Source organism: Oncorhynchus tshawytscha, linkage group LG30 (assembly GCF_018296145.1).
Source record: "Oncorhynchus tshawytscha isolate Ot180627B linkage group LG30, Otsh_v2.0, whole genome shotgun sequence".
Classification (NCBI taxonomy): Eukaryota; Metazoa; Chordata; class Actinopteri; order Salmoniformes; family Salmonidae; genus Oncorhynchus; species Oncorhynchus tshawytscha.
The window spans coordinates 19063258-19079913 of record NC_056458.1 but is presented as its reverse complement, the minus strand read 5'-3'; the positions used below and the strand labels follow the sequence as shown (position 1 = coordinate 19079913).

Here is a 16656-nt window from a genome sequence, read left to right as displayed (position 1 = left end):
AATAAATTCATTAAAAATCCTATAATGTGATTTTCTGGATTTTTTATCTCATTTTGTCTGTCATAGTTGAAGTGTACCTATGATGAAAATTACAGGCCTCTGTCATCTTTTTAAGTGGGAGAACTTGCACAATTGGTGGCTGACTGAATACTTTTTTGCCCCACTGTATACAGAGAAAAGAGTCAGCCCGAGAATTGAACCCTGTGGCACCCCCATAGAGACTGCCAGAGGACCGGACAACATACCCTCCGATTTGACACACTGAACTCTGTCTGCCAAGTAGTTGGAGAACCAGGCAAGGCAGTCATTAGAAAAACTGAGGCTACTGAGTCTGCCGATAAGAATATGGTGATTGACAGAGTCGAAAGTCTAGGCCAGGTCGATGAAGACTGCTGCACAGTACTGTCTTTTATCGATGGCGGTTACGATATCGTTTAGTACCTTGAGCGTGGCTGAGGTGCACCCGTGACCAGCTCGGAAACCAGATTGCACAGCGGAGAAGGTACGGTGGGATTCGAGATGGTCAGTGATCTGTTTGTTGACTTGGCTTTCGAGACCTTAGATAGGCAGGGCAGGATGGTAACAGTTTGGGTCCAGGGTGTCTCCCCCTTTGAAGAGGGGGATGACCGCGGCAGCTTTCCAGTCCTTGGGGATCTCAGGTGATATGAAAGAGAGGTTGAACAGGCTGGTAATAGGGGTTGCGACAATGGCGGCGGATAGTTTCAGAAATAGAGGGTCCATATTGTCAAGCCCAGCTGATTTGTACGGGTCCAGGTTTTGCAGCTCTTTCAGAACATCTGCTATCTGGATTTGGGTAAAGGAGAAGCTGGGGAGGCTTGGGCGAGTAGCTGCGGGGGGGAGCTGTTGGACGAGGTTGGAGTAGCCAGGAGGAAGGCATGGCCAGCCGTTGAGAAATGCTTCTTGAAGTTTTCGATTATCATGGATTTATCGGTGGTGACCGTGTTACCTAGCCTCAGTGCAGTGGGCAGCTGGGAGGAGGTGCTCTTGTTCTCCATGGACTTTACAGTGTCCCAGAACTTTTTGGAGTTAGAGCTACAAGATGCAAATTTCTGCTTGAAAAAGCTGGCCTTTGCTTTCCTGACTGACTGCGTGTATTGGTTCCTGACTTCCCTGAACAGTTGCATATCTCGGGGACTATTCGATGCTATTGCAGTCCGCCTCATCAATGTAACAGTATAAACTTTACGCCCGTCCCCTCGCCCCGACCTGGGCGCGAACCAGGGACGCTCTGCACACGTCAACAGTCACCCTCGAAGCATCGTTACCCATCGCTCCACAAAAGCCGCGGCCCTTGCAGAGCAAGGGGAACCACTACTTCAAGGTCTCAGCGCAAGTGACGTCACCGATTGAAACGCTATTTAGCGCGCACCACCGCTAACTAGCTAGCCGTTTCACATCCGTTACACAAAGAGAGAGAAGGATGTAGATGTTAGACTGTATCTGCCCTAGTCCGTAACCTCCAAGACACATAGAATGTATACAGTATCAACATGATTACCTATGCATGATAATTCAAGTGGGTGAATGAGACATATTAGCAGTGACCTAGGCTTTCTAGTCCAAGTCAGACAGCCTGGCATGGCATGCAGTCGCCACATGCTGGAGAGACGTCAGAGTGATGGCTTCTGACTCCTCTCATATCACATCCCCTCTGATGGCCCCTGGATCCCCTCTGATGGCACCAATTGAAAAGTAACACTCAATCTAGTTTGCATAGTAACCGTGCATGTCATATTGGGACACACTCCCAACAATACTACAGTCATTTTTTTAAATGTATTATTATTTAACTAGGCAAGTCAGTTATGAACAAATTCTTATTTTCAATGACTGCCTAGGAACAGTGGGTTAACTGCCTGTTCAGGGGCAGAACGACAGATTTGTACCTTGTCAGCTCAGGGATTTGAACTTGCAACCTTTCGGTTACTAGTCCAACACTCTAACCACTAGGCTACCCTGCCACCCCATAGCCATATATTACATCTATTATGTATATATTGGTATCTTATGTAACATTGACAACAATTCATATGAATACATATCTTATTCCTTTAAATGAAAGATGTCACTCATTATGTCAAATCAAATCAAAGTGTATTGGTCGCGTAGACAGTTTTTAGCAGATGTTATAGTGGGTGCAGCAAAATGCTTGTGTTACTAGCTCCTAATAGTTACAGTAAAATGTATAGCTAGTATACAAATAATCTAACATCTAAAATTAAGAAATTAAGATATGTCAGAAGGAATTAAATGAACAACCAAAATATCACTGTATCAGTAATCCAAATGCAATCCATATATACACTGAACTGATATACTAAGAATGTGTGATATGTGTGATAGAAATCATATTGATGTATTTATTGTCAAAGACACTTGTCTAAACCCTCAGCCAGGGCCTGTTGTGTTCTTCATATATTTTAAGTGTGAGCAATATAAATGTTTTTGTTGGGAAAGTATCATGGGTTGTTTACCTCATGCACCAGCAGAGGGGGCTATAGGCCCCTTTTCTAATATGGTGGAGCAACTGTGTCTTATCCATCAACACTGCTCTAAACATTTGGCACCAGCCTGTCACTGCAGTAATCAAACTCAGCACCAATCAATGGTGTATATTTATCAGCCATTTTATGGATTTCATATACTGTGCATTCGGAAAGTATTGAGACCCCTTGACTTTTTCCAGATTTTGTTACATTACAACCTTATTCTAAAATGGATTAAATAGTTTTTTCTGCCTCATCAATCTATACACAATACCCCATAATGACAAAGCAAAAACAGGTTTTTGCAAATGTTTTCAAATGTCTAAAAATAATAATAATGGAAATATCACATTTACATAAGTATTCAGACCCTTTACTCAATACTTTGTTGTATTTGGGGAGTTCCTCCCATTCTTCTCTGCAGATCCTCTCAAGATGTCAGGTTGGATGGGGAGCGTCGCTGCACAGCTATTTTCAGGTCTCTCCAGAGATGTTCGATTGAGTGTCCCGAAGCCACTCCTGCGTTGCCTTGGCTGTGTGTTTAGGGTCATTGTCCTGTTGGAAGGTGAACCTTACACCAGTCTGAGGTCCTGAGCGCTCTAGAGCAGGTTTTCATCAAGGATCTCTCTGTACTTTGTTCTGTTCATCTTTCATCCGGACTAGTCTCCCAGTGCCTGCCACTGAAAAACATCCCCACACAATGATGCTGGCACCACCATGCTTCACCGTAGGGATGGTGCCAGGTTTCCTCCAGACGTGACGCTTGTCATTCAGGCCAAAGAGTTCAATCTTGGTTTCATCAGACCAGAGAATTTTATTTCTCATGGTCTGAGAGTCCTTTAGTTGCCTTTTGACAAACTTCAAGTGGTGTGGTTGGTGGGCCTGGTTGGTGGAGTGCTGCAGGTTTGGTTGTTTTTCTGGTTCTCCCATCTCTACAGAGGAACTCTGGAGCTCTATCAGAGTGAACATCAGGTTCTTGGTCACCTCCCTGACCAAGGCCCTTCTCCCCAGATTGCTCAGGGTTGGTGGTTTCAAATGTCTTCCATTTAAGAATGATGGAGGCCACTGTGTCCTTGGCGACCTTCAATGCTGCTGAAATATTTTGGTACCCTTCCCCAGATTTGTGCCTCGACGCAATCCTGTCTTAGAGTTCTACGGACAATTCCTTCGACCTCATGGCTTGGTTTTTGACCTTATATAGACATGTGTGTGCCTTTCCAAATCATGTCTAATCCATTGAATTTACCACAGATGGACTCCAATCAAGTGGTAGAAACATCTCAAGGATGATCTATGGAAACAGGATGCACCTGAGCTCAATTTCGAATCTCATAGCAAATGAAGCTCAATTTCGAGTCTCATAGGAAATTAATACTTATGTAAATAAAGTATTTCTGATTTTTATTTGTAATACATTTGCAAAAATGTCTAAAAACCTGTTTTTGCTTGGTCATTATGAGGTATTGTGTGTAGATTGGTGAGGAAAGTGTTTTATTTAATCAATTTTAGAATAAGTGTGTAATCTAACAAAATGTGGAAAAAGGGAAATTGTCAGAATACTTACCGAATGCACAGTACCTACAGTACAGTGAGTCAGAATACTTACCGAATGCACAGTACCTACAGTACAGTGAGTCAGTATACTTACCGAATGCACAGTACCTACAGTACAGTGAGTCAGAATTCATTGATCACAGCTATTGTAGTACACAGCATATATTTTATTGCACGTTTCCAAATCACACTATTATGACTCATAAAGCTATGAGTTTTATATCTCAGAGAACTGTTCTGATTAGCCCACAACACAACTATAGATGGAGTTATAGAGCCATAGATTAGTCGATTCCAGAGCTCTTCATATGCTATGGCTGCTTTGGGACAGTTTGTGTTTGAATGGCTGCATTAAAAGAGAGGGAGAAGAAGGAAGTGTACTAACAGGGAGGATGGAGCATTAACAGACTGTGGCTCTAATCCAGACTGCAGTAGAGGAGGGGAAGATAGAGAAATAGAGAGAGGGAGAGACATCCATTATTCAACACTTAGAGAAGCATCATCAGCGTCAAGGTCAGACACACCAGAAGAGGGATTTTTAATCCTGTATTTGTGTCCATGTTTTGATTCAAGGCTGTGCTATCACTGCTATGACATCCTTGGACATATTATTTTATGTACAGTACCAGTCAAAAGTTTGGGCACACCTACTCATCCCAGGGTTTGTCTTCTTTTACTATTTTCTACATTGTAGAATAATAGTGACATTGCCTTGATGACAGCTTTGCACACTCTTGGCATTCTCTCAACCATCTTCATGAGGTAGTCACCTGGAATGCATTTCAATTAACAATGGCCTTGTTAAAAGTTAATTTGTGAAATTTCTTTCCATCTTAATGCGTTTGAGCCAATCAGTTGTGTTGTGACAAGGTAGGGGTGGTATACAGAATATAACCCTTTTTGGTAAAAGACCAAATCCATATTATTGCAAGAACATCTCAAATAAGCAAAGAGAAGTTACATGACATCATTACTGTAAGACATGAAGATCAGTCAATCTGGAAAATTTCAAAAACCATCAAGCACTATGACGAAACTGGCTCTCAGGAAGACACACCTCTGCTGCAGAGGATAAGTTCATTAGAGTTACCAGCCTCAGAAATTGCAGCCCAAATAAATAAAAGTAACAGACACATCTCAACATCAACTGTTCAGAGGAGACTGTGTGAATCAGGCCTTCATGGTTGAATTGCTGCAAAGAAACCACTACTGAAGGACACTAATATGAAGAAGAGACTTGCTTGGGCAAAGAAACACGAGCATTGGACATTGGATGAGTCCAAATGTTAGACTTTTGGTTCCAATCGCCGTGTCTTTGTGAGGCGCAGAGTAAGTGAACGGAGGATCTCTGCATGAGTGGTTCCCACCGTGAAGCATGAAGGAGGAGGTGTGAGGGTGTTGGTGACACTGTCTGTGATTTATTTCGAATTCAAGGCACACTTAACCAGAATGGCTACCACAGCATTCTGCAGTGATGCGCCATCCCATCTGGTTTGCACTTCGTGGGACTATCATTTGTTTTTCAACAGGACAATGACCCAAAACACACCTCCAGGCTGTGTAAGGGCTATTTGACCAATAAGAGAGTGATGGAGTGCTGCATCAGATGACCTGGTCTCCACAATCACCCGACCTCAACCCAATTGAGATTGTTTGGAATGAGTTGGACCGCAGAGTGAAGGAAAAGCAGCCAACAAGTGCTCAGCATATGTGGGAACTCCTTCAAGACTGTTGGAAAAGCATTCCAGGTGAAGCTGGTTGATAGAATGCCAAGAGTGTGCAAAGCTGTCATCAAGGCAAAGGGTGGCTACTTTGAAGAATCTAAAATATATTTTGGTCATTTTAACACTTTTTTTGCTTACTACATGATTCCATATGTGTTATTTCATAGTTCTGATGTCTTCACTATTATTCTACAATGTAGAAAATAGTTTAAAAAAATAATACAAACCCTGCAATGAGTAGGTGTGTCCAAACTTCTGACTGGTACTGTATGTGTTATACAATACAAGCGTTCACTGAGTGTACAAAACATTAGGAACACTTTCCTAATATTTAGCTGCACCCTCTTTTGCCCTCAGAACAGCCTCAATTCGTCAGGACATGGACTCTACAAGGTGTCGAAAGCATTCCACCTGGATGCTGGCACATGTTGAACTCAATGTTTCCCATATTTGTGTCAAGTTGGCTGTATGTCCTTTAGAAGGTGGACCATTACTGCTACTACACACAGGAAACTGTTGAGTGTGAAAAACCCAGCAGCGTTACAGTTCTTGACACAAACCAGTGCGCCTGGCACCTACTACCATACCCCATTCAAAGGCACTTGGATATTTTGTCTTGCCCATTCACCCTCTGAATGGCACACATAACCAATCCATGTCTCAATTGTCTCAATGCTTAAAAATCATTCTTTAACCAGTCTACTCCCCCTCATCTACACTGATTGAAATGGATTGTGACATCAATAAGGGATCATAGCTTTCACCTGGATTCACCTGGTCAGTTTATGTCATGGAAAGAGCAGGTGTTCTTAATGTTTTGTATTTATCTGTATTTACCAAGCAACTTTTCATCTAAGTTAGTTGACATTTACAGTAATTCTGCATTTGACATCATTGATTTTCTCCCTCCCTTCTTCCCTGTCTCTTTTCCTTGCTCCCTACTTCTCTTTCTGCCTTATTCCGACCCTTATTTCCTCTCATTGCCCTCTATCCCTTCCTCTCCTTCTCCTATCTCAGAGCTGGGGGAGATCCGTAACGTGACCACCTCTAAGCCGTCTCTGGAGCTGGATGGTCTGGAGAAGTACACCAACTACAGCATCCAGGTGCTGACCTTCACCCGGGCCGGGGACGGGGTGCGCAGCGAGCAGATCTTCACCCGCACCAAGGAGGATGGTACGCACACCAGTAGACAAGAAGTCTTCAGGCACTGTTCTAGGATCAGCTTGCGCTCTCTAAATTCTAACCTTAACTATTAGGGGGAAGATGCTAAACTGACCTTAGATCACTGTGTAGGGGGAACTGCATCATACTAGAGGTCAGGGGTCAACTGTGGTAGGTAAACCGTGCCTAGATTTGCATATCCCCTCTTGCATTATGTAAGAGCGTTTTGAAAAGTAGAAATAATTATGCACGAACTTCTGTTTGAATTTGGTGTAAAATTATATCAATTTTTGTTGAGTTGATGCAGAAGACTCACATAAGTAGCTGAAAATGTGCAGCTCCTGCATATTGCAGACCGCCCTGTAGCATCAGACGTTCAGGCACGGTTACTGGAATGACTGATTTTGACACTGGCAAAACTTAAATACAGATTGGTTTCCTTAGATGATACACAAAACGGGGATAAGGGTAATAATGTATATTTCCCTATTTCACTGTTTTCCCTCATCAGTTCCTGGTCCTCCGGCTGGGGTGAAGGCAGCGGCGGCGTCTAACTCGGTGGTGTTTGTGTCGTGGCTCCCTCCTCTCAAACTCAACGGCATCATCAGGAAATACACAGTCTTCTGCTCTAACCCACACCCCACGGTAAGGAGGGCACAGAGTACTGGGTTTCAGAGTACAGGTATAAAGGCATGTCAGTGATGGACATACAGTAGATTTAAGAGACCTGACATAATTGGAGGAGAGGGAGGCACCAGATTCAAGGGCTAGACTAGATAAGAAGCCTGCATGGTGCACAAAGCTACAGGGAGACTGATGATGGCTTATAAACCCTCTATCTAAAATTGTCAGGGCTGTGACATCAATGATTCAACTCCAATAATTGATACCTTGGCACAGACATTTGGAGTAAGTCCTGTATCTCTCTGCTAACTTCATGTCGGTCTCTCCCCTCCTACAGGTGAGCAGTGAGTTTGAAGCAGCGCCAGACGTCTTCTTCTACCGTATCCCCAACCTGAGCAGGAGCCGCCAGTACAGCATCTGGGTGGTGGCCGTCACCGCAGCCGGCCGTGGCAACGCCAGCGACATCATCACCGTCAAGCCCCAGGCCGAGGGTAGGTGGAGCTTATGGTTTCCCTTCTCATTGTCCTGAAACAGATGGTAAGATGAGGTGTTTCAGTCTCTGAATGTTTTTAGAAGACACAAAAGACATCAGCTCATTTTCACTGTGTCAAAGCCTTGATCAGAACATTTAAAGGGGCACAACCCTGAGAAACTCTGCCTATGAGTTGCCTAACTTAGAGCTTATTCCGATTGACGAAAGTTGGAAGAGTTTCATCAGGACGAATTTAGATAATATAAGTAAAAAGAGGAGACCATACTATCCCCACCCCCATCTCAGGATGTGAATGTAGTTGAAACGAGCTCATCAAACTGAATGAAATAAGTCTGCTATTTCACCCGGTCAGCACTGTGCTGCGTAATGAGAACTAATAAACTGTCAGCACTGTGCTGCGTAATGAGAACTAATAAACTGTCAGCACTGTGCTGCGTAATGAGAACTAATAAACTGTCAGCACTGTGCTGCGTAATGAGAACTAATAAACTGGCAGCACTGTGCTGCGTAATGAGAACTAATAAGCTGGCAGCACTGTGCTGCATAATGAGAACTGATAAACTGTCAGCACTGTGCTGCGTAATGAGAACTAATAAACTGTCAGCACTGTGCTGCGTAATGAGAACTAATAAGCTGGCAGCACTGTGCTGCTTAATGAGAACTAATAAGCTGTCAGCACTGTGCTGCATAATGAGAACTAATAAGCTGGCAGCACTGTGCTGCTTAATGAGAACTAATAAACTGGCAGCACTGTGCTGCTTAATGAGAACTGATAAACTGTCAGCACTGTGCTGCGTAATGAGAACTAATAAACTGTCAGCACTGTGCTGCTTGGTGAGAACTGATAAACTGTCAGCACTGTGCTGCTTAATGAGAACTAATAAACTGTCAGCACTGTGCTGCTTAATGAGAACTAATAAGCTGGCAGCACTGTGCTGCTTGGTGAGAACTGATAAGCTGTCAGCACTGTGCTACTTGGTGAGAACTGATAAGCTGATGGTGAGCAGTGGTAGGTAGTGTAGTGGTCCATTATCTGGACGTTCTCATCCTGTTAGAGGCAAGGTGATACATGTGGTTTCCCACCTGATGCGTTTTAAAAATCAATCTGCTGCCTGACCATCCTCGTCCCAAACAGACAGTGGTGTAAAGTACTTAAGTAAAAATATTTTAAAATTTAAGTCGTTTTTTGGGGTATCTGTACTGTACTTTAATATTTATATTTTTGACTAGTTTTACTTTTACTTCACTCCATTCCTAAAGAGAATTATGTACTTTTTACTCCATACATTTTCCCTGACACCCAAAAGTACTAGTTACAATTTGAATGCTTACAGGAAAAGGGTCAAACATGTCTCTGGTCATCCCTACTGCCCTACTGCCTCTGATCTGGTGGACTCACTAAACATAAATTCTTCCTTTGGAAATTGTGTTGGAGTTGCCCCTGGCTGTCAAAAAAAGTTAGAAAAAAGGAAATTGTGCCGCCTGGTTTGCTAAATATAAGGAATTTGAGGTATAGAATTTACTTTTACTTTATACTTTTACTCAAGTATGACAATTGAGTACTTTTTCCACCACTGTACTTAAATCCATTTAAAATCTAATACTTTTAGACTTTTCCTCAAATAGTATTTTACCGGGTTACTTTTACTTGAGTCATTTTACATGAAAGTATCTTTAATTTCACTCAAGTATGACATTTGAATACTTTTTCCACCTCTATAAACAGACCACTTTATATCTGTCTAAGCACAGAGATGGGCTGTCTTAAGGGGTGCAGGTGTAGACGAAGAGGTGGGGAATTCAATAAAGTTGGATAAAGTATTAACAGTTTACACTGCTTTTATAGAGCTTCCCTTGAAAGTATTTGGGATCGATTTCCGCCTTTGGATCTATTCCATTACTTCTGTTGTACCAGGAAAACTAAATCAAGTCAGCCAAAGTATTTGACCCGGTTGTGGTGTGTTTGTGTGCAGCTCCAGCTCAGATCCTGACATTCAACGGCACAGTGACCACCCCCTGGATGAGGGACATCGTGTTGCCCTGTAAGGCGGTGGGCGACCCAGCCCCCGCGGTCAAGTGGCTCAAGGAGACGTGAGTACAGAGTACAACACATCATGCTGCATGTAGGACAGACAGTAGAACTTAGTACAGACCATGTTTTGAGTCACTTTTAACGCACACTAAATATCAGTGAAAAAACAGTGGCTCTTTGGAATGCCAATTTTCAATGAAGACCTTGTGTGTTTGCAGTATCCTTTCACACTTATCAGCAGAATGTAAAAAATCATGGTTGTTGACATGTGCCGCATATACCTATACACATAAATGTATTGTAACATTATCCAATACTTTTGAAATATTTTCTCTGTGGTGTATCTCACTGTAGTTCATTGTCTGACTGTCTTTCGTACATTTGTGATTCAGCAATGGAAGCCCCGCCCCTGCTGTGATTGACAGTAGACGCATTGTTCAGGGCAACGGCAGCCTGGTCATCCGCACAGTGAAAGCTGAGGATTCTGGGAACTACACCTGTGTGGCTAGCAACAGTTTTGGGCCAGATAAAATCATCCTCAACCTGCAGGTTCAAGGTAAGTCAGTTAGTGTGTGGTGGAACAATCCAGTTCACCAGTCTTCAGGTCAGTTCATAACAATACTAAATAGACATGTATTCATAGGTAGTGAAGTGAAAGGATATCATCATCAGTTAGAAGGACTTAAATAAAATCCATATTTTTACTTCTAGTTCCCCCGGACCAGCCTCGTCTCACCGTTACCAAGACGACCACCACTTCCATCACTCTGTCCTGGATACCAGGAGACAACGGAGGCAGCTCCATACGAGGTCAGACACCAATGCAGCTAGCAGCAACACTAACTATTATTGGAGATTTTTGTTTTCCCTTGGACAACAGCATACTGACTTTATTAAATAGCAGGCAACACTGTAACATCCTAACCTCTCTCTCACACATCAGGCTACATCCTGCAATACTCAGAGGACAACAGTGAGAAGTGGGGCAACTTTGCCATCAGCCCTAGTGAGCGTTCCTATCGACTGGAGAACCTGAAGTGTGGCACCTGGTACAAGTTCACCCTGACTGCCCAGAATGCTGTGGGGCCAGGGCGCATCAGTGAGATCATTGAGGCTAAGACTCATGGGAAAGGTAGGGAGATGGTGACATCCCTTTACGTATGTTTTTTATTAAATAGTGACCCCATTGCTTTTACTCAGTTAATAATAACTCATTCTTATGGAAATACCTCTCATTGAAGTGTTTGTGTGGTCTGACTCCTCTCTCCTCACTCCCCAACAGAACCCCAGTACTCTAAAGAACAGGAGCTCTTCACCAGTATCAATGCCACGCGTGTTAGGCTCAACCTGATTGGCTGGAACAACGGCGGCTGTCCAATCACGTCCTTCACATTAGAGTACCGTTCGGTGGAGTCTCCCACGTGGACCACGGCCCAGCGCACCTCTCTGACCAAGAGCTACATCCTGTATGACCTGGCCGAGGCCACCTGGTACGAACTGCAGATGAAGGTGTTCAACAGCGCCGGGTCAGCAGAGAAGAGGGTCAAGTTTTCCACTCTGAGCTACGATGGCAGTGAGTTCACTCGTCTATACACGCTTATAGTGACTTATTCAGGATATCTGAATAAAGAATGAAGAACTGTAGTTTAAAATTAATTTACCTAACCATTCCTTGAAAATTGTGTCACAACTGCCTGAGTTTCCATCAAAAACATTCATTTACAGTATTTCCTATACCTGCCTTAAAGGAGAAGGAAATGACCTCATATTTAGCTATTTACTGGTCCTTGGAGCTCTTCTCTCCTCCCTGCCATTAAAGTGGCTGTCTCATGCTAGTCTTCCCTGGTCCGGGCTTTAAAAGGCTCTAGGCCTAACTGATGAATGGGGCAGTAAAGTACCTCAAGTAGATGTTCTGCTGACTCCAGTCGCTGTGGCGATTTCACACACACACACACACACACACACACACACACACACACACACACACACACACACACACACACACACACACACACACACACACACACACACACACACACACACACATTCACTAGACTCTAGTCTATTTGTCCCCCCCACATCCATCTAACCCCCCAGCCATCCAGGAAGTGTAAAAGGTGAAAAAATAGCTTTGTTTTCAGCTAAGAAGGTTGAGTTGATCTTCTGTCAAGTGGGCATTACTGCCAGTTTGGCAGAAGGTCAGGTGCTGATTGCAGCTAGCGCAGTGCTGCAGCAGCTTGTTGGAGCAGATTGGGTGGGTTTGATGGAAAATACATTAAGATTGGGATGCAAGATGTAGAGGCACTGTTACCTTGTGCCAGGTGCTTGATCCATGTTTTAAACATTAACACAAAGCTCCTTTAGTATTTACTATTCATCGACAGACACTGCATAGCAGAGGAGGCTCGTGGGAGGAGCTATAGGAGGACTGGCTCATTGTAATGGCTGGAATGGAATTATGGGAACGGTATTAAATACATCAAACATATGGAAACCACTACCAGCCATTAAAAGGATCTTGTCCTCCTATAGTTCCTCACACCAGCCTCCACTGCTGTATAGCCTTAATATGTGTTCGTGTTTGGATGATTTTTTGCAGTCATTCTCTCATCTACCAGGTCTGGTTGCGACACTTGACAACCTTCTAGTTATTGTACAAGTAACCTAACGTAGCAGGCGTAAAAGAAACGCCTGAGCGTGATGCCCCACATTCTGGTCCTGACGAGAAAGAAAACTGTCAGGGAGTTTCTCTTCTGGACTATTCAACCAATCCACTAAATATAGAGGAGGAGTTAAGATGAAGTGTCACCAAAGCGGAAGTCTCATTACAGGCTCTCTTCCAATTCCCCTGAAAACCTCATTTACCCAGCCCCGCTGAGGGTGTTGTGCCTCAACCTACATAATGCTGTCATAACACATGTCATAGTTTATGTCAGCTAATGACATCTCTATGACCTGTCTCAAGGTACCATTGCTCCACTGGTGAAGGCTCCAACGGTGAGTGTGGACAGTACGTCCAGTAACGAGGGTCTGAAGATGGTGACCATCATCTCCTGTGTGCTGGTGGGAATCGTGCTGGTCTTCGTCCTGCTTCTAGTCCTCAGGAGGAGGAGGAGGGAACAGAGACTGAAGAGGCTCAGAGGTGAGAGGTCACAGCAGCAACAGGGCAACGCCTGATTGGTTAGATTTCGATAACTATTGTCAAGTATAGTGTGAGTTTCATCTGTATGTAATGTGATTGTTGTTCTTGTTTGCTCTGTAGATGCGAAAAGTTTGGCAGAGATGCTGATGAGGTAAGCATGAGCAGTTTGACACAACTTTATAGACAGTTACTATTGTCTAATGTAGTAATGGAAGAAAAAAAACATTCAATACTGTATCTATAGAATCATATTAGAATCACCCGTTTCTGAATATCTGCTGCAGTGTAATGAGGTCCTTATTGACCAGTGTATGTTGTTTCCTGTGTTCCCCAGTAAAAACACACGACCTGCAGACACCATCAACAAGCAGCAGCAGACCCTGAGGATGCACATCGACATCCCCCGAGCCCAGCTGCTCATAGAGGAGAGAGACACCATGGAGACAGTCGGTGAGTGGACACTGATACATTATGCTGCTTTCATGTGTTCTCTGAATTATCGGAAACTTTGGACTGAAACTCCCGGAAAGCTCCCGGACATGTCAAAACTCATAATGAGCTTCCAAGTAGGAAATACAAGTGTAACATTGGATAACAATATGTGAGTATCACTTATCTGTGGCCTTCTATGTGGTAGTAGTACCTACTGTGGCGATTCTCATCGTACTGTGGTGACCATGTTTGTGAAATGATACTCTCCATTTCAGACGACAGGTCCACAGTGCTGCTGACTGACAATGACTTTGGGGAGACTCAGAAACAGAAGTCATCTACGGTTACCCACACCGTCCACTACCAGTCCCTGTCCCAGGCCACCGGACCTCTAGTGGATGTATCTGATGCTAGGCCAGGAACCAGTAAGTCCAGTACGGACATCCTCTTTACTTTACTAGCGGTGGAGCTAGAATTAATAAGTAAAATCAGGATTGCATTCATACAGCTGGAATTTATTCAGCTAGACTTGATTCCAGACAACAGACTGGTTTGATTCAGCTCCAGTCCTCAGAGAGTCATCAGAAGCATTAGGAGCACTGCCCCTACCATCTCCACTGATATTGTTCACACTGATAACCATTTACTTTCAACACAGTGGTTATTGCTGTTATATCTTTTTCAATTTTAAACATGAATAATTATGTACAGTATATGTATTGCACCCAATCAAAAATGTACGTATTTGTGGGGGACTGCAGTCAACTCAATCAAACCTTTTTCTCACTGTTATTGAAAGCTATATGTATTTGTGTGGACATCCTGAGATGAACTCCAGGTGAGATATTGTGATGGTGGCCGTTTTCTTTTTGTTGGTTTATGTGAGGATTGGGTGTCCATCCGTCATTGCTATTGCCAGATACACACTTACTGCCACCCTTAAAAACACTCACAGTCAGCTTAAAAAAACAGAGCATTGCAGTACTCAAGATGACCCCTTGCTATGTGACATAACATCCTGGTGTGTGACTGTGATGTCATTTTCTGTATCTTTCCTTGTCAGATCCCACAGCCCGCCGCACAGCCAAAGCAGGCCCTGCGGCACGCAACCGCTACGCTAGCCAGTGGACCCTGAACCGACCACACCCGCCAGTCTCGGCTCACACCCTGAGCACTGACTGGAGATTGCCCACGCCACGGGTGGCCGGCTCTGTGGACAAGGAGAGTGACAGCTACAGCGTCAGCCCATCTCAGGACACAGGTAACAACGCACCTGAAGATGAGACAAGTCTGCAACAACTGCTATAACAGTCCCCATATAAGAATGTCTGTAACATCACCCTTAACCATAACAACACCTCTCACCTCTTTAATAAAAACAGATCGGCCTACTATAGAACTTTCAACAATGCCAACAGTTTATAACAATGCTAATGCTAGCGTTAGCCCCTAACTGCTCTACTAACATGGCATCTAACCCTAACCCCTGGTATAGACCGGGCACGGAGCAGCATGGTGTCCACAGAGAGCGCCTCGTCCACCTACGAGGAGCTGGCGCGGGCCTACGAGCACGCCAAGATGGAGGAGCAGCTGCGGCACGCCAAGTTTACCATCACAGAGTGCTTCATCTCGGACACGTCGTCGGAGCAGATGACAGCAGGCACCAATGACTACACAGACAGCCTGACGTCCAGCACACCCTCCGAGTCAGGCATCTGCAGGTTCACTGCCTCCCCGCCCAAGCCTCAGGATGTCAGCCGAGTCATGAACATGGCCGCACCCAAAGCTCACAGACCGGGTGAGGCCACGTAGACACATAGCTAACTCTGCTGTAGCTAACTCTGAGCTCTGTTGCTAATGTTGGTTAGCCTTCACCATGCCTGTAATGCTTTGGTTTGAGGGCCCCCCCCAAGCACTAACGCTAATCCTAACGTTCACTTTAAGATCTGATACATACTTTCTTCATATATAGACTGTAGGGTTAGTCTATGGTCTGTTACCTGTATGCAGAACTGTAGCTGAATTGAATAACGCTGCGTCTTAACATTTAAAGCTATTATGTTCTTCATATGCCAATAAAAAAACTAACAAACTCTGTAATATGCATTTAAACCACAACGCTGGTCAGTCAGACCAAACGTATCAATTCAGGGCCATTTCCCTCTCCCTCGTAAATGTTAGGCAAACCAGATCATATTCCAGGGTTAGGGGTTCGTAAATATTTACTGCTGATATATCAATTTAACTGTTCTGAAGATAATGGTCTAGTAATGCTTAGGGTTGCACAATTCTGGGAACTTTCAATAAATTCCCTGGTTTTCCCGAAATCCCGGATGGAGGATTCCTGGAATTAGCAGGGAATAAACATGAAACCTGGAATCTTCCAACAAGGATTTCTGGAAAACCAGGGATTTTATTGAAAGTTCCCAGAATTTTGCAACCCTAGTAATGCTACTTGCAGCAACAAATGTGGAGTTTTGCAGACAGTGATTTCAATAGATGAATGTATTAATTAAGGTAATGTATTAATGAAGCTTTTCTATTGACTAAACTCCATTGCAGGATGACCAAGCTTGAACATTGAACCACCTAAATCTGTTTGAGGCCACTTGCTATGAGGTCACTTCACCTCATGAAATCAGTATTTTTGTTGAGGTCTTCATCTTATTCATTCTATATAGTTTTGGTTCATTATAGTTATATTTTATTCAACTCTGTAGACTTTACTCAGATACATTTGTAATGAGCTGCGATGGAGTCTTAAATCTATAACATTACTTATTTATGTTATAGAAAAGCAACAAGTCTCCTTCTCCATCCATTAACCTAATAAGTATAATGGAATCTGGGGAGGGGGGTTTAATGACATTGTAAAATATTGCCATTTCATTTCATGTTGGTCAAGGCCAAATTCAGATGAAGAACATTCTTTGGCATATTACCTCAATAACCAGACAAAGCAGTATACTTTAATAGTCTGTCAGAAT

At 43.6% G+C, this 16656-nt stretch overlaps 1 protein-coding gene across 3 annotated transcripts in view; it reads left to right on the top strand.

Annotated features, from left to right (window-relative positions):
- dscama (Down syndrome cell adhesion molecule a) overlaps positions 1-16656 on the top strand; it is a 187383-nt gene that overhangs the window by 168298 nt on the left and 2429 nt on the right. Inside the window, exons 19-32 of one of the 3 annotated variants that reach the window (XM_042309469.1) lie at positions 6803-6958; positions 7458-7591; positions 7908-8061; positions 10037-10154; positions 10488-10651; positions 10807-10905; positions 11039-11227; positions 11378-11668; positions 13061-13237; positions 13358-13388; positions 13572-13687; positions 13945-14103; positions 14733-14930; positions 15165-15467. In XM_042309469.1, coding sequence (XP_042165403.1) covers positions 6803-6958; positions 7458-7591; positions 7908-8061; positions 10037-10154; positions 10488-10651; positions 10807-10905; positions 11039-11227; positions 11378-11668; positions 13061-13237; positions 13358-13388; positions 13572-13687; positions 13945-14103; positions 14733-14930; positions 15165-15467 — 2289 coding nt within the window. The remainder of the gene's footprint in view (positions 1-6802; positions 6959-7457; positions 7592-7907; positions 8062-10036; positions 10155-10487; positions 10652-10806; positions 10906-11038; positions 11228-11377; positions 11669-13060; positions 13238-13357; positions 13389-13571; positions 13688-13944; positions 14104-14732; positions 14931-15164; positions 15468-16656) is intronic. The other 2 variants (XM_042309470.1, XM_042309471.1) reach the window with 2 other exon arrangements.